The sequence below is a fragment of the Papio anubis genome, chromosome 12 (genome assembly GCF_008728515.1).
Source record: "Papio anubis isolate 15944 chromosome 12, Panubis1.0, whole genome shotgun sequence".
In the NCBI taxonomy this organism is placed as follows: domain Eukaryota; kingdom Metazoa; phylum Chordata; class Mammalia; order Primates; family Cercopithecidae; genus Papio; species Papio anubis.
Window position 1 is genome coordinate 58,474,178 of NC_044987.1, and position 13,382 is coordinate 58,487,559.

Below are 13,382 nucleotides of genomic sequence, written 5' to 3' on the forward strand. Positions count from 1 at the left end.
AAGAGAAAGAATAACATTGTTGTTTGTTGAGTGTGATGAGGTATCATGTCCACAACTTACTCTCAAATAGTTTAGGAAAAAAATTATTTATATTGTACTTGAAAATTTTTGTGAGATTGTTTCTAAGAAATGACTTAAAAATTGTGTAATGTTCATTGTAATCTATTTCATGTAAACGAAATGAAAATTATTTATTTTACTTTTATCCTAATATTTTGCTCATTAAAGCTTAGATTCGTTTATTTAAGAACAGTAGGGGCCAGGTGTGGTGGCTCACGCCTGTAATTCCAGCACTTTGGGAGACCGAGGCAGGCGGATTGCCTGAGGTTGGGAGTTCGAGACCAACCTGACCAACTTGGAGAAACCCCATCTCTACTAAAAATACAAAATTAGCCAGGCATAGTAGCGCGTGCCTGTAATCCCAGCTACTCGGGAGGCTGAGGCAGGAGAATCACTTGAACCAGTGAGGTGGAATATGTGGTGAGCCAAGATCATACCATTGCATTCCAGCCTGGGCAACAAGAGCAAAACTCTGTCAAAAAAAAAAAAAAAAAAAGAGTAGGGCGTAGGGCAGACTTTATTCAAGAGGGGCTACCACAGTGGAGTTCTGTAGCAGGAGAGAGAGATGAGGCTCAACTCCCTAAAACTTAGATTTTAAAAAACAATAATTTATTGAGTGCTTGGATTGTGCCAGGCATTGTTACAAGCAGTTTTTGTGTATCGGCACAACAGTGCTATGAGATTAGAAAGCGAAGGTAGTCATGTTACTTGCCCAAGGTCACATGTTCTGAGTATTGAGCTGGGATTCTAAAGCAGTGTAACTCCAGTGTTGTTAATCCTACATTTTATTGCCTCTAATGAAATAGTGTTACTGCATATACTTTCGATAAATTTATATAGTGAAGTCATACTTTTTTTGGAATATATTTTTATATCATATACATTGAATGAAAAAATATACTGTTCATGTTTAATTAGAAGAAAAATACTTTGATGTATTAGTTTTCATCAAAAGTAAATATAAATCTCAAAAATCATTTGGTATTTCAGAGAAGAAACTTTTAAAGGTATATGTTAGTGTGATTTAATGATACATAAAAAACATAAGAAATAAAATTGTGTATGATTAAAAAAAATTAGATGAAAATATATGAAACAAAACTCCCTAAATGGAAAGTGGTAAAAAATATTTTGAAAAAGAGTTTGCAAGGAAGGGAAACAGGAACATGAAAAAGAAGTTTGAAATATATATATGAAGCATGAGTTTGCTGTAAAAATGGTGGTGGAAGCAGGGGGTCGGGGAAGTCCCCACGTTTCTCCTCCTCGTGATCCCATTATAACTCATTAAATGGGAAAATATTCCACCCTCTCAGAAGTATAGGGAAGAGTGGCTTCCAAACTTGCAGTCCACCCCATGGAAAGAAAAGTGAAATATGTGATTTGTGAGAAGACTAGAGGTTGTCGTCCTCTGATCCAACTTCTCTATCAGGTGGTGCAAATATATTAAAGTCACTGTATTAGTTTAAGACACAAACTGGGTGGCTTAAAACATAAATTTATTCTCTCACAGTTCTGGAGTCCAGAAGTCCAAAATCGAGGGCTGTGCTCTCTTAGAAGGTTCGAGGAGAGAATCCTTCTATGCCCCTTCCAGATTCTGGTGGCTCCAGGTGTTCCTTTGTTCCTTGCTTGTGCCTACACAACTCCAAACTCTGCCTTTTTTTTTTTTTTTTTCTTTTTTGAGACAGTATTGCTCTGTCGCCCAGGCTGGAGTGCAGTGGCACGATCTCTGCTCACTGCAACCTCCACCTCCCGGGTTCAAACAAATTTTTTTTTTTTTGAGACGGACTTTTCCTCTTGTTGCCCAGGCTGGAGTGCAATGGCGCGATCTCGGCTCACCGCAACCTCCACCTTCCAGGTTCAAGCAATTCTCCTGCCTCAGCCTCCTGAGTAGCTGGGATTACAGGCATGCAACACCATCCTGGCTAATTTTGTATTTTTAGTAGACACGGGGTTTCTCCATGTTGGTTAGACTGGTCTTGAACTCCCGACCTCAGGTGATCTGCCCACCTCAGCCTCCCAAAGTGCTGGGATTACAGGTGTGAGCCACCGTGCCCGGCTGGGTTCAAACAATTCTTGTGCCTCAGCCTCCCAAGTAGCTGGGACTACAGTGTGCGTCACCACACCTGGCTAATTTTTGTATTTTTAGTAGAGATGGGGTTTTGCCATGTTGGCCAGGCTGGTCTCACCACATTGCCCAGGCTGGTCTCAAACTCCTGGGATCGAGTGATTCTCCTGCCTTTGCCTCCCAAAGCATTGGAATTGTAGCCATGAGCCACTGCGCCTGGCCTGTTCTTCTAAGAACACCTATCATTGAATTGGGGTCCCATCTAGATATTCAGTATTACCTCATCTTGAAATCTTTAACTTAATTTTATCTGCAAAGGCCCTTTTTTCCAAATAAGACTACATTCACAGGTTCAAGGGATTAGGATGTGGACATATTGTGTGGGCCACTATTTAACCCACTATACCATTCTCATATGGCCTGCCTCTCTTTTCTCTCAAGCTACCCTGCCCAAACGATGGGGAAATTAAGATGTTAATCTTAATTTGTATTAATCTAAAGTGTCAACCGACCACTAAGAAAATAACTAAAAAATATACAGAAACAAGATAATTAAAATAGTGTATTAGAAAACAGTTGTCTAACACACAAGAAGGCAGGAATGGAAAGAGAGAGGAATAAAAAAAGAAAACACAGAAAACAAATAGCAAAATGACAGACGTAAATTCCACCTTATAATTACATTAAATGTAAAGAGACTAAACAATCATATGGCAAAGAGTAGAAATGTGGATATAAAAAACATCCAACACTATTATGTCTATGACACACTTTATATTCAAAGACACAAATAAGTTGAAAGGGAAAGGATAGAAAAGACATTCCATGCAAACAGGAACAAAAGAGAGTGGGGGTGGCTGTACCAATAGAGTTATACACAGTAAACTTTGGGACAGAAACTGTTACTACAAAGAGCAGCATTTTATAATGATAAGGGGTGGATTCATCAGGAAGACATAATATAAACATGTTATAAACATGCATGCAGCTAATGGCAGAGTCCCAAAACACATGAAGAACTGACAGAACTGGAGGGAGACATAAATCAGTAACAACAGCTAGAGAATTCAATACCCTGCTCTGAATAATGGATAGAACAACTACGCAGAAGACCAACAAAGAAACAGGAGATTTGAACAACGGGATAAGCCAATTTGACCTAAAAGATATCTTTATCTGTGAAACACCCTAGCTTCTAGCCTGGGTAGGAGCTGGAGAGATGTAGAAAATGTGGAAAGCAAGCCTAAGCAGCTGTGTGGCCTATGCCTGAGAGCCATCTTCAGTGCCCCCTTGTGGCTATATCTGGGAACCACAGGCAGAATCATGGAACTGACCATCTTCAGTCTCAAAGGGCAGCCCTCACCACTACACCCAAGGGCAGAAGGTCTTCGGGGGAAAGGAGGTTCCAGTTCCTTCTCCCAAGATAACAACTCCCATCCCAAGGCAATGTTCACAGAACCTACTGAAGTCCCCCTGCCTGCCCCATGCACAGCTTAAAACCAGGGTGGTCTCAGCTCTGGTCAGACCACTGAGGGCATCCCTCTGGGATTTGGGACCCGGTTGTCCCTGTTCTCCTTAGGCAGATGGCAGAGTTCCCCAGTGCACAGGCGCTCACTCTTCACCAAAAGCAGTGCTTGAGGATAACAGCCTACTTTGGTGGAGTAGCCTCAGTTAAGGCCAGGGCTTGACTTGAAGCCAGAGACTGAGGTTGCAGTCCAGCCTTGGGTCAGCCTCAGGCTCGGGCTGGGGTGATGCTGAGACCCTCATCAGAAAAAAGGCCTTTTCCCCATCCGAAAGGAAATGGCTGTCCTCTGACCTGAGCTCTCTAGTCTGAGGCCTGCCTGGCACTAGAAGCCAGCCTCTGTTGTCCCCTCCCAGCACTCCTCTCACTGCTCTGCCCTCCTGCCCACATAGAAACTCCGGAGACACCAGCTCTCCACCCTTCCAAGCCAAGCCCCACTGCTGTCTCTGTCTCCTCCATCTTTCAAACCAGCAATGTTTTTCCAATCAGGCCTCCCTATCCTTCCCCTGCTGCTCTGCCCTTCACCGCCTTCCTTTCCTGGTGACTCCCAGCCGCCCTTCAAGGCCCAGCTCAGGCGTTCTTTCCTCATGAGGCACCCCCAGGCAGGTTGGGACTTCTGGCACAGCTCTGACTACCCTGTGTATCCTCAGCTGTTCTCAGTGTTTGTCTCTGCTCCCAAGTAGCTCTCTCAGTTTCCAGCACAGAGGAGTTGGACCTGAGGGGGATGAAGAGCAAGGACAGGCAGGACAGTTCTGGCAGTAAGGAAGTTAGAACGAGGTCCTTTGGCCTCGGCTGGGAAGGGTTCCCAGGTGCTTAGTATTCACTGAACAGAAAGGAATTAGAAAAGAGGTGGCATCTTGAAATCACTAGGGTGACAGCAGGCCAGGCCTCTGCCTTTTTGGCAGGGAACACAGCTTCAGTGACCCATAAGGAGCCTTCCAGCTCAGCCACTGAAGGGCCCTCCAGCTGGACAGGAGCCCTTTACCACATGTGGTAGGCACCATGTGAAGTGGCTCCCAATGACCCCTGCCCCCTGGCATCCATTCCCTGGTGTAATCCCCTCCCCTCCAGTGGGAGCTGGATCTAGCAATGTTCATTTAATGAACAGAATATGGCAAAGGTGACAGGATATCACTTCCCAGGTTAGGTTATAAGGGCCTGGGACTTCTGTCTTGCTCACACACTTCACTCCACTCACTGACTCATCTTGCTAAGTCAGCTGTTGTGCCATGAGCTACCCCATGGAAAGGCCCATGTGGCAAGGAACTGAGAGTGGCCTCTGTCAACAGCCAGTGAGGAAGTCAATCCTGCAAACAACTGCAGGAATGGGCTTGGAAGTGGATCCTTCCTCAGCCTGGCTCCAAGACGACTGCAGCCCTGTGAGAAACCCTGAGTGGAGGACCAAGCCAAGCCTCAAATCGTGACTTGGAACTGGGAGACAACAGATGCTGCTGGAAACCATCGAGCTCTAAAGTAGTTTGTTACACAGTGATAGGTAACTAACACACCACAGCAGTGTCATGTGGGCCAAAGGTGCAAGGGGCTAGAGGGCTCAGAGGGCAGCCAGCTGGGGCCCCAGTCTCCCCCAGGTGTCAGCAGCAGATGCAGATGCAGCCCCAGCAATAACTCATAGAGGATTCTCACTTTCATTTATTTTCTAGGCATATACAAAAGTCTGACATGGTGCTATGATCTCATCAAGAGATAACAGAATACACAGGAGAGGGTTGGGTTTCCTCCCTGGCCCAACCCCCTCAGGAAGGCACAGAAAAGTGAGGCTTGGGTTCGGGGGCCACCTGTTTTGGAACTAATCTGCTGCTCAGAAGGCCAGGCCCCTTCTGAAGAGGGACCTCTTCCTCACATCCAGAATCTGTGATGTGGGGAAGGTAAACTGAGGCCACCAGCAAGTATGTGCTCCAGGCCAAGGCTGAGTCTGTGCTGCATCCATGTCATCAGCCACCCAAGAAAAACCAGTTACTCCACCCAGCTCATGGTGGCGGCATCCTCTCTGCAATGGTGCATGGGGGGCAGTCCTTTCCCCTGCACGGTGTCATTGCCACCCCCATCCTCATCCTGGAGGCCAGTCCAGGCTCTGATGTGAGTGACTGGGGGTGAGGAGTGGGTGACAGAAGGGAGATCAAACAGGAGCATTCCAGATGCCTACTACTGTCCTCACACAACAGGTCAACCGTGCTCTCCAACTCCTCCCCTTGGCAGAGAAACTGGTCCTGCAGTTTCAGGACTAGACAAGTGTGGGGTAGTGGCAATAGAGGGGCTTGTATGAGAAGTGGCTTTTGCCTCTCATCCCTAGGGGCAAAAAGTGAATCATCTAACTGGCCCAAGTCACTAATGGCGATCCTTCTTCCCCAGGCCAAGACTGAGTTTCCTCTGTCACTTCAGGAAGGGAAGAATAGAGGTTAGCTGAGCCACCCAGATTAGGCCCAGATTTAGCCACCACCTAGAACAGGGCAAACTGGAAGTGAAAGAGCTTGAATTACTGACTTTTTCCTTCTTAAAAAAGACCTAACATTGTAATGGTTTAGCAAAATTATTATAATTTCTTTTAAATAACCCACAGACACCCATGACGCTTCCAAATTTACAGAGCAAAAAAGCAATTTGCAGCTGGTTCCTCCAGGGAGTTGGCCCCGAAGGCTGGCTCAGTTCACCTCCAGGACCTCAGTCTCCAGGAGGCCGAACTTGGTCTTGTGCTTGTCGAAGAGCTTCACCAGGGCCTCCATGTACATGGTGTGGTACAGGTCGATATCTTGCTGGGTTGGGTGCTCCAGCTTGGGGATGGTGATGGGCTCTCCCACTGCAGAGACAAGACAGAGGCTTCTGGTTAGTCAACACCCTTCCCCTGGGCATCTACCATGATGCCAAAGGCAGTGATGCTGGGCTGTGGGCCTGCCATGTGGCAGGAACTGTGCCAAATGCTTTATGTGCTGCATCTCTGGTTGTCCCCTATTACAGATGAAAAGACTGAGGCCCAGGGGCATGTGAAGGGACCCACCCGAGGCCACACAGGTGCTAAGCTGCAGATGGGATCAAGACTGGTTGAACCGCCGGGTGCGGTGGCTCAAGCCTGTAATCCCAGCACTTTGGGAGGCCGAGACGGGCGGATCACGAGGTCAGGAGATCGAGACCATCCTGGCTAACACGGTGAAACCCCGTCTCTATTAAGAAATACAAAAAACTAGCCGGGCGAGGTGGCGGGCGCCTGTAGTCCCAGCTACTCGGGAGGCTGAGGCCGGAGAATGGCGTGAACCCGGGAGGCAGAGCTTGCAGTGAGCTGAGATCCGGCCACTGCACTCCAGCCTGGGCGACAGAGCGAGACTCCGTCTCAAAAAAAAAAAAAAAAAAAAAAAAAAAGACTGGTTGAACCCACTGCATTCTGCTAGGAGGGTCTATGACAGTCAGGGGATCAAGTAAACATCTTTGCTTTTGCTCTGCTCTGGGCAAGCCATTCCTGCCTCTCTAAGTCTCAGTTTCTTCCTCTGTTACATGGGGATTCTTCCTCACAGGGCTTTTCTGAGGATTCTGCGAGGAATGTGACATGCTTTAAAAAGTGTAGGCCAGGCATGGTGGCTCACGCCTGTAATCCCAAGCACTGTGGGAGGCAAAGACCCGCAGATTGCTTGAGCTCATGAGTTCAAGACCAGCCTGGGCAACATGGTGAAAATTGTCTCTACTTAAAAAAATACAAAAACTTAGCTGGGCGTGGTGGTGCACCAGCTACTCAGGAGGCTGAGGTGGGAGGATCGCTTGAGACTGGGAGACAGAGGTTACAGTGAGCTGAGATCGCGGCCACTGCACTCCAGCCTGGATGACAGAATGAAACCCTGTCTCAAAAATAAAAAATAAAAAATAAAAAGTGTGGTTAAGGGCAGGAGAGGAGGGAGAAGACCAGCATTTATGATATGTGTGTTGCTTTATTTTCTTATCCTGCTGCATCTCCATACCCAATCCATTCCTATGTCCTGTCAATGCTATTTCTGAAATTTTTCCCAGATCATGCACATCTCTTCCATCTCCACTGCTACTCCCTTGGTCCAAGCCACTGGCTACCAAAACAGCCTCTGGGCTGGTCTTGTGGCTTCCATTTTTCTAACCCATCTTCCATCCAGCAGCTCCAAGGATCATTTTAAAATGCAAATCTGAACTTCCCCTCCCAAACACTCTCTGGTAGCTCTCCATTCTCAAGGTGAAGAGCAAATTCCTTCACATTGCCCACAGGACTCAGCCCCTCCCCAGCCACACCTGTGCATGGAAATGTTCCTGCTGCCTCCCTGTTGCTTTGTCTCTATCTAAAAGTACAAGGCAGGACAAATGGCCTAGGAGCGCAAAGGATCTTTATGAGCTTTGGCCCCTCAAGTCCACTGCCAAGGGCCCATGTGCTCCTGGGGGATCCATTAACACGCACACACACACCTACTATAGGTAATTCTTTAGAATCCTCTAAACAATCCCAAATGCACCCAAAACAACACAGATGAGGGCCAAGTGCAATCACTGTTTTCCACTCTTCTGACAGGTCTATGCTGCAGTCATATTAAGGTTTTTCTTTCTGTTCTTCAAAAAAACTACACAATCTTGTTTCTGAACTTCACTTAGGCTATTGTTTCTGATAAAAATTCTCTTCTTCCTCTATTTTGCTAGATAATTCCTATCAGTTAGCAGTGCAAGAGTTACCTCCTCCCTGGGGTCCGCTAGGACTCCCTAGAGCACCTGCCCATCCTCATCACATTCCCCCACCAGTCCTTGCTGTAATAGTCTTCCCTGATAGACTAGTAGGTGCTGCAAACCCAGAGACTGCAGATTTTCTTTCCTCACCCATCACAGAGCTTGGTTCATCACATAGGCTCAGTCCCCGACCCCTACTACTACCCTCTCTGACCAAGCCCATCAGCACCCAACACTTCAAAGTCCTCATGGCTAAGGGCATGGCCATCAGAGCCAGGTGGCCTGCAATGGAATCCCTTCTCTACTGCTGACTAGCTGTGTGGCACCCTGTGTTCAGGACAGCCCTTGGTCAGCAGGCTAGGGGCTTACCAACAGTGGTGATGGGCTTGGAGTAGGGCACCAGCCCCCAGGTGTCGGAGGAGAAGAGGCCTCGGCCATGGAAGATGCACGGGGCGAAACCAATGTATTTCTGGAACTTCTTCTGGACCCATCGGCCCCAGGAGCCCTCCTCGAAGATCACCTGCTTGTACACCTCATTCTCTCCAAAGGAGTACATGGGAACCAGGTCGGCTCTGGAAGGGAGAGGCCAGGGTCTGTCATACCCTAATTACTGGCTTCAGTTTCTGTCAGCCTAGAGACCCTGGACACTGGCCAAGTGTCCCCCTCCAACTGGGTATACCAGAATCACCTGGGGTGTCCCAAGTTCACATGACCCCTCTCTACCAGGTTCTGATGGGCCTTCTGCCCCACTGCTAGTGACTGGGGAGCATACAGAGCTCTGGGTCCCCCAGGCAAAGGGAAGGCTGAGCATCCTGCTCTGGAATGCCTGTTTTCCACCTCTTCCTGCAGGGCCTGCCTCTGCCAGGAAGTTCTCCCTGTCCCCCAGCCAACCCAGGTCTCTCTCAGCCCTGGACTCACCATTGTGTCACAGTCTCAGCACACTGTGTTGTCACTGTCTGTCCCTCCACCCTTCCCTACCCTTGGTGCTCCCTGAAGGCAGGGACTGGGTCCAATTTGAATGGGTCCCCAGGGGCTGGCCCAGGGCTAAGCCTGAAGGGCAGCCTCTTCTTCCAAAGCCTGAGGTAAGGTCCCCAGGGGACAGAGAAAAGAGCTGCTGTCCCCCAGTCACATTCCATGCCACCCTCCTTCCTGACCTCCTGGTCTCCCAGCAAAATGATGTATTCTGGCCCCAGGTGGTCCAGTCCGGCATATAAGCCTGGACTCTTGGCCCACCTGCAAGGGCCCCCAGGCAACAAGTTGCATCTGTGCCCACCCAGACACACATGGGCAAACTTGGCCCACACTGTGCAGTCTGGGCTCCAACATCATCCCCTCCCCAACAGAATGACTGACTCCCTTCCATGCCTTCCTGGGGTCTGGGTCCTGTCTTCAGGGGCCAAGGAGTCTGCTGCCCTGTGCTGAGGGACACTGGAGGGAGTGAGTGTGTGTGTACTCACCCATGGCGCAGGGCCAGTTTCACAAAGCCCTTGCGGTTCCGCAGGGTGACTGCATTCTTGCCAGGCATGGAGCTCAGAGACTCAGCCGCACCCCCCACCACGATGATGATAGCATTGCCACTCCCATTCTTTGAAAGCAAATAGTCTATGGTGTCCCGGTTGACAGGGCAGATACCTGGGGGGAGGGAAGGACGCACAGTCAGGGTTGCCCATGGATCCACTCCCCATCCCCAGCACACAGTCACGTGTAAAACACAAAGAACCCTGGTCTTGGCCCCAGACCTAGCCCAGTCCCTTTGGAGTTGTCTGGTTCTGTGTAAGCTATTCATTTTTCTGAGCCTCAGTTTCCTCATCTGTAAAATGCAGCTAATGATACAAGGTTGTTTTGGGAACTCATGCATTTGGCAAACATTCCCTGGGCCCTAATCCTGCCAAGTCAGTGCAAAGTGTTGGGGATCCCAATGCATCAGTCTGGTGGGAAGTCCCAGGTGGCTGGACAATTACAGTGCCATGGACAACAATCAGATTGTATAGAGGGCAATACAAGGGCTGGGGATCCCTGGAAAAGGGGGTCAAAGAAGGCTTCCTAGGGAAGTTGTTATCCGAGTTGAATTCTGAAGACCATATGGACAGCTCTCCTCCTCAGCCCTGACCCACCATGTCTGCAGCAGGTCGCATCTCCCAATGTAGGCCCAGCACCAAGGAATGGTGTGTTGGCTCCCTGTGTCACCCTGCTCGATGGAGAGGCTCAGGCCTTGACAACAGTGCCCAGCAGGAGCAAGCAGGGGGTGGATTCTCACCTCCAGACATCAGGTACTCCCTCAACACAGGCAATCGGAAGTTGCCCGCCAGTGTAGCCAGGTAAGGCCGTATGCCTGGGAACTTCTTGCTCACTTCTGTGGCCTCTGTGCTGAAGTTGCAGAAGGCACCCAGGCCCATGATGCCATGGGGGTGGTATCCAAAGATATAGTTCCTGGTGGTCAGCAGGTTGTGTGTCTTCACCAGCTGCAAGGATGACCTTGGGTCAGAGGAAACTGGCTGGGAGAGGGATCCCAGGGCATACCCAGAGGGTAGGGAGGGACTGGATGTGTCATTTCCCCTGGGCCTCCGTGGGCCTGAGGGCTGCTGCAATGACTCTCCACACCTGACCTCAGACTCTCATCCCCAGGGCCACAGTGCTGGTGTTGGGCAGTCACCATTTGCGCTATGGGTCTCTGGGAAGGGGTGGGTAATGTTTGCTCTTGTTCCTCTCAGTCCCCAGCCAAGCACACAGCAGTTCTTCTTTGCACTCTGCCAGCCTCCGGCCTTCCCTCCCTCTGGGCCCATCCTCTTCGCCACAGCCAGAGTGATTATTCTAAAACTCAAATCCAACCCTTGTCACTCTCAGACTGGAGAGGGTGTCTGGCTTCATATGAGTAAGGTCCAAGTTCCTGAGTTTGGCAACCAGGGCCTTGGCTGCAAGCTCTGCCCCCACTGTCAGTCTCTCCAAACTATGAGCTCCTTGGAGGTAAGGTTTACTTGGCCCTGTGCTCTGTGGGCTCCTCCACAGTTCACAGAATGAGACAGGCAGCCCACCTCCTACTCCCCTGGCCTGGAAAAGGGACACTGGCTGGCTCAAATGGAAACTTTCCCACAGTCAGCTGGGCTCAGCTCAGGTTCTGAGGCAGGAAGGACAAGCAACAGCCCTGTGCCAGCCAGCCTAGGGTAGAGGTCAGTTGTAAGGCTGTAGCAGCTGAGAACCTGACCTGTGGTACTAAGGACACTGGGCTGCTCCAAACGATGACTGGCTTCCTCAGGGCCCACCCGCTGCCCTGGGGCTGGTGCTTGGAGGGGTGGGTGATGCAGTGTCCCTAAACCCTAAGCCATGAGAGGCAGAGCCTGTGACACCTACCCTGAGTTACAAGGAACATGATGGGGGTGGAGGAGGCTGAGAGAGACAATGAGTAAGGGTATTCTGCTCATAAAAACATTACTTTTATTCTGATTAGAAAAATAATAGGGCCAGGCATGGTGGCTCATGCCTATTATCCCAACACTTTGGGAGGCCAAGGTGGGAGGACTGCTTCAGCTCAGGAGTTTGAGACCAGCCTGGGCAACATGGTGAAACCCTCATCTCTACAAAAATACAGAAATTAACTGGGCATAGTGGCACACACCTGTGGTCCCAGCTACTCAGGAGGCTGAGGTGGAAAGATGGCTTGAGCCCAGGAGGCAGAGGCTGTAGTAAACCAAGACTGAGCCACTGCAGTCAAGCCTGAGTGACAGAGTAAGAAGAAAGGAAAGAAGGAAAGGAAAAAAGGAAGGAGGAAAGGAAAGGAAAAGGGGAGGAAAGGAAAGGAAAGGAAAGGAAAAGAAAGGAAAGGAAAGGAAAGGACAGGGAAATAAAGGAGAGGAAAAGACAGCAGAGGGAAAGAAAAGAAAGAAACTCCTAAAGAATTTTACAAATATAGGAAAGCAAAAAGAAAATTTAAAAAAATTCATATTTCCATCCAGATGAAACAATCTGACTCACTGAGTCCTTTTTCTACTCAAAAATATACATGCTCTTTTTCAAAATCCACAAAATTGAGGTTATATGGGTTGATATCATTTTTATATCATTTTCTACCAAACATACAGCTATCTGTCCTTATCAAAATCCCTCAGTTCCATGTCTTCTCGTGGCTGCATTCGTATTCTACAGCACAGCTCTCCTACATGTAACAGCACCGACTCAAACCCTGTTTGATGGACATTTTAAAAACTTCCAAAATTTCCCTCTTAGAAGTAATGCTTCAATAAATACCTTATCTTTGTCCACATATCTGATTGTTTTTGTGAAACAAACTTCTAGAAATACAATTCCTGGATAACAGGGAATGAACACGTTGGTCTTTTTGGCTGCCCTGCCTCAAGAGAAGTGGTATCAATGACACTCCCACCTGAGTGCTGCAAAGTGCCCCTTCCCTGAACTGGTGCCACCTGGAAGCAGAGTCACTGGCCACCAGCAGAACATCAAGAGCCCAGGTTTTCTGTGACTCTAGATTTGGGAGCCTCCTGGCAGAGTTGAAGGACCTTGTGTACAGCTCTGTGGGAGAGGATGCTGGTGGCTGACCTTGGAAAATTGAAATCCCAATCTTTAGGTGACAGAGAGGATGGAAAAGGGTGGCTGGCACCATTCTCAGCTCTGACGCTGCCAGTCTATGCAAATGTGAGCAAGACTCCCTCACTCTCATCCCCACTGCTTGGGGCACTGATGCTCTTTCTCCCGTTTTGCCCTTGGCAAACAGATTAAAGTTGCTCCAAAACCCAACCAACTCTCAGCTACTCCCCAAATAAATGGGAAACAGCAGCAGTCTAATCCATGGCTAATGGGGCTTGGGACAGTGAGCAGATCTCAAAATCTCGTTTATGTGAGCTCTGTAGGATTGCTGTTCCAATGTTTCGCCTCCTAACAAGCAGGTCTGCCTACCAAATTAGCTCTCAGTGAAGCTGGAGTTAAAAAGCTCCTTGTGGGCTGGGCGCGGTGGCTCAAGCCTGTAATCCCAGCACTTTGGGAGGCCAAGACGGGCGGATCACAAGGTCAGGAGATCAAGACCATCCTGGCTAACACGGT

At 48.9% G+C, this 13,382-nt stretch overlaps 1 protein-coding gene across 3 annotated transcripts in view; it reads right to left on the reverse strand.

Moving 5' to 3' along the window:
* The window catches only part of DGAT2 (diacylglycerol O-acyltransferase 2), a 47,078-nt gene that overhangs the window by 7,973 nt on the left and 25,723 nt on the right, over positions 1-13,382 (reverse strand). For 2 of the 3 annotated variants that reach the window (XM_021926332.2, XM_009186950.4), the window contains exons 5-8: positions 10,588-10,792; positions 9,788-9,962; positions 8,700-8,902; positions 6,317-6,462 (exon numbers count right to left, since the gene is read on the reverse strand). In XM_021926332.2, coding sequence (XP_021782024.1) covers positions 6,317-6,462; positions 8,700-8,902; positions 9,788-9,962; positions 10,588-10,792 — 729 coding nt within the window. Of the gene's footprint in view, positions 1-5,280; positions 6,463-8,699; positions 8,903-9,787; positions 9,963-10,587; positions 10,793-13,382 lie in introns of those variants that run through there. The other variant, XM_003910434.5, reaches the window with a different exon arrangement.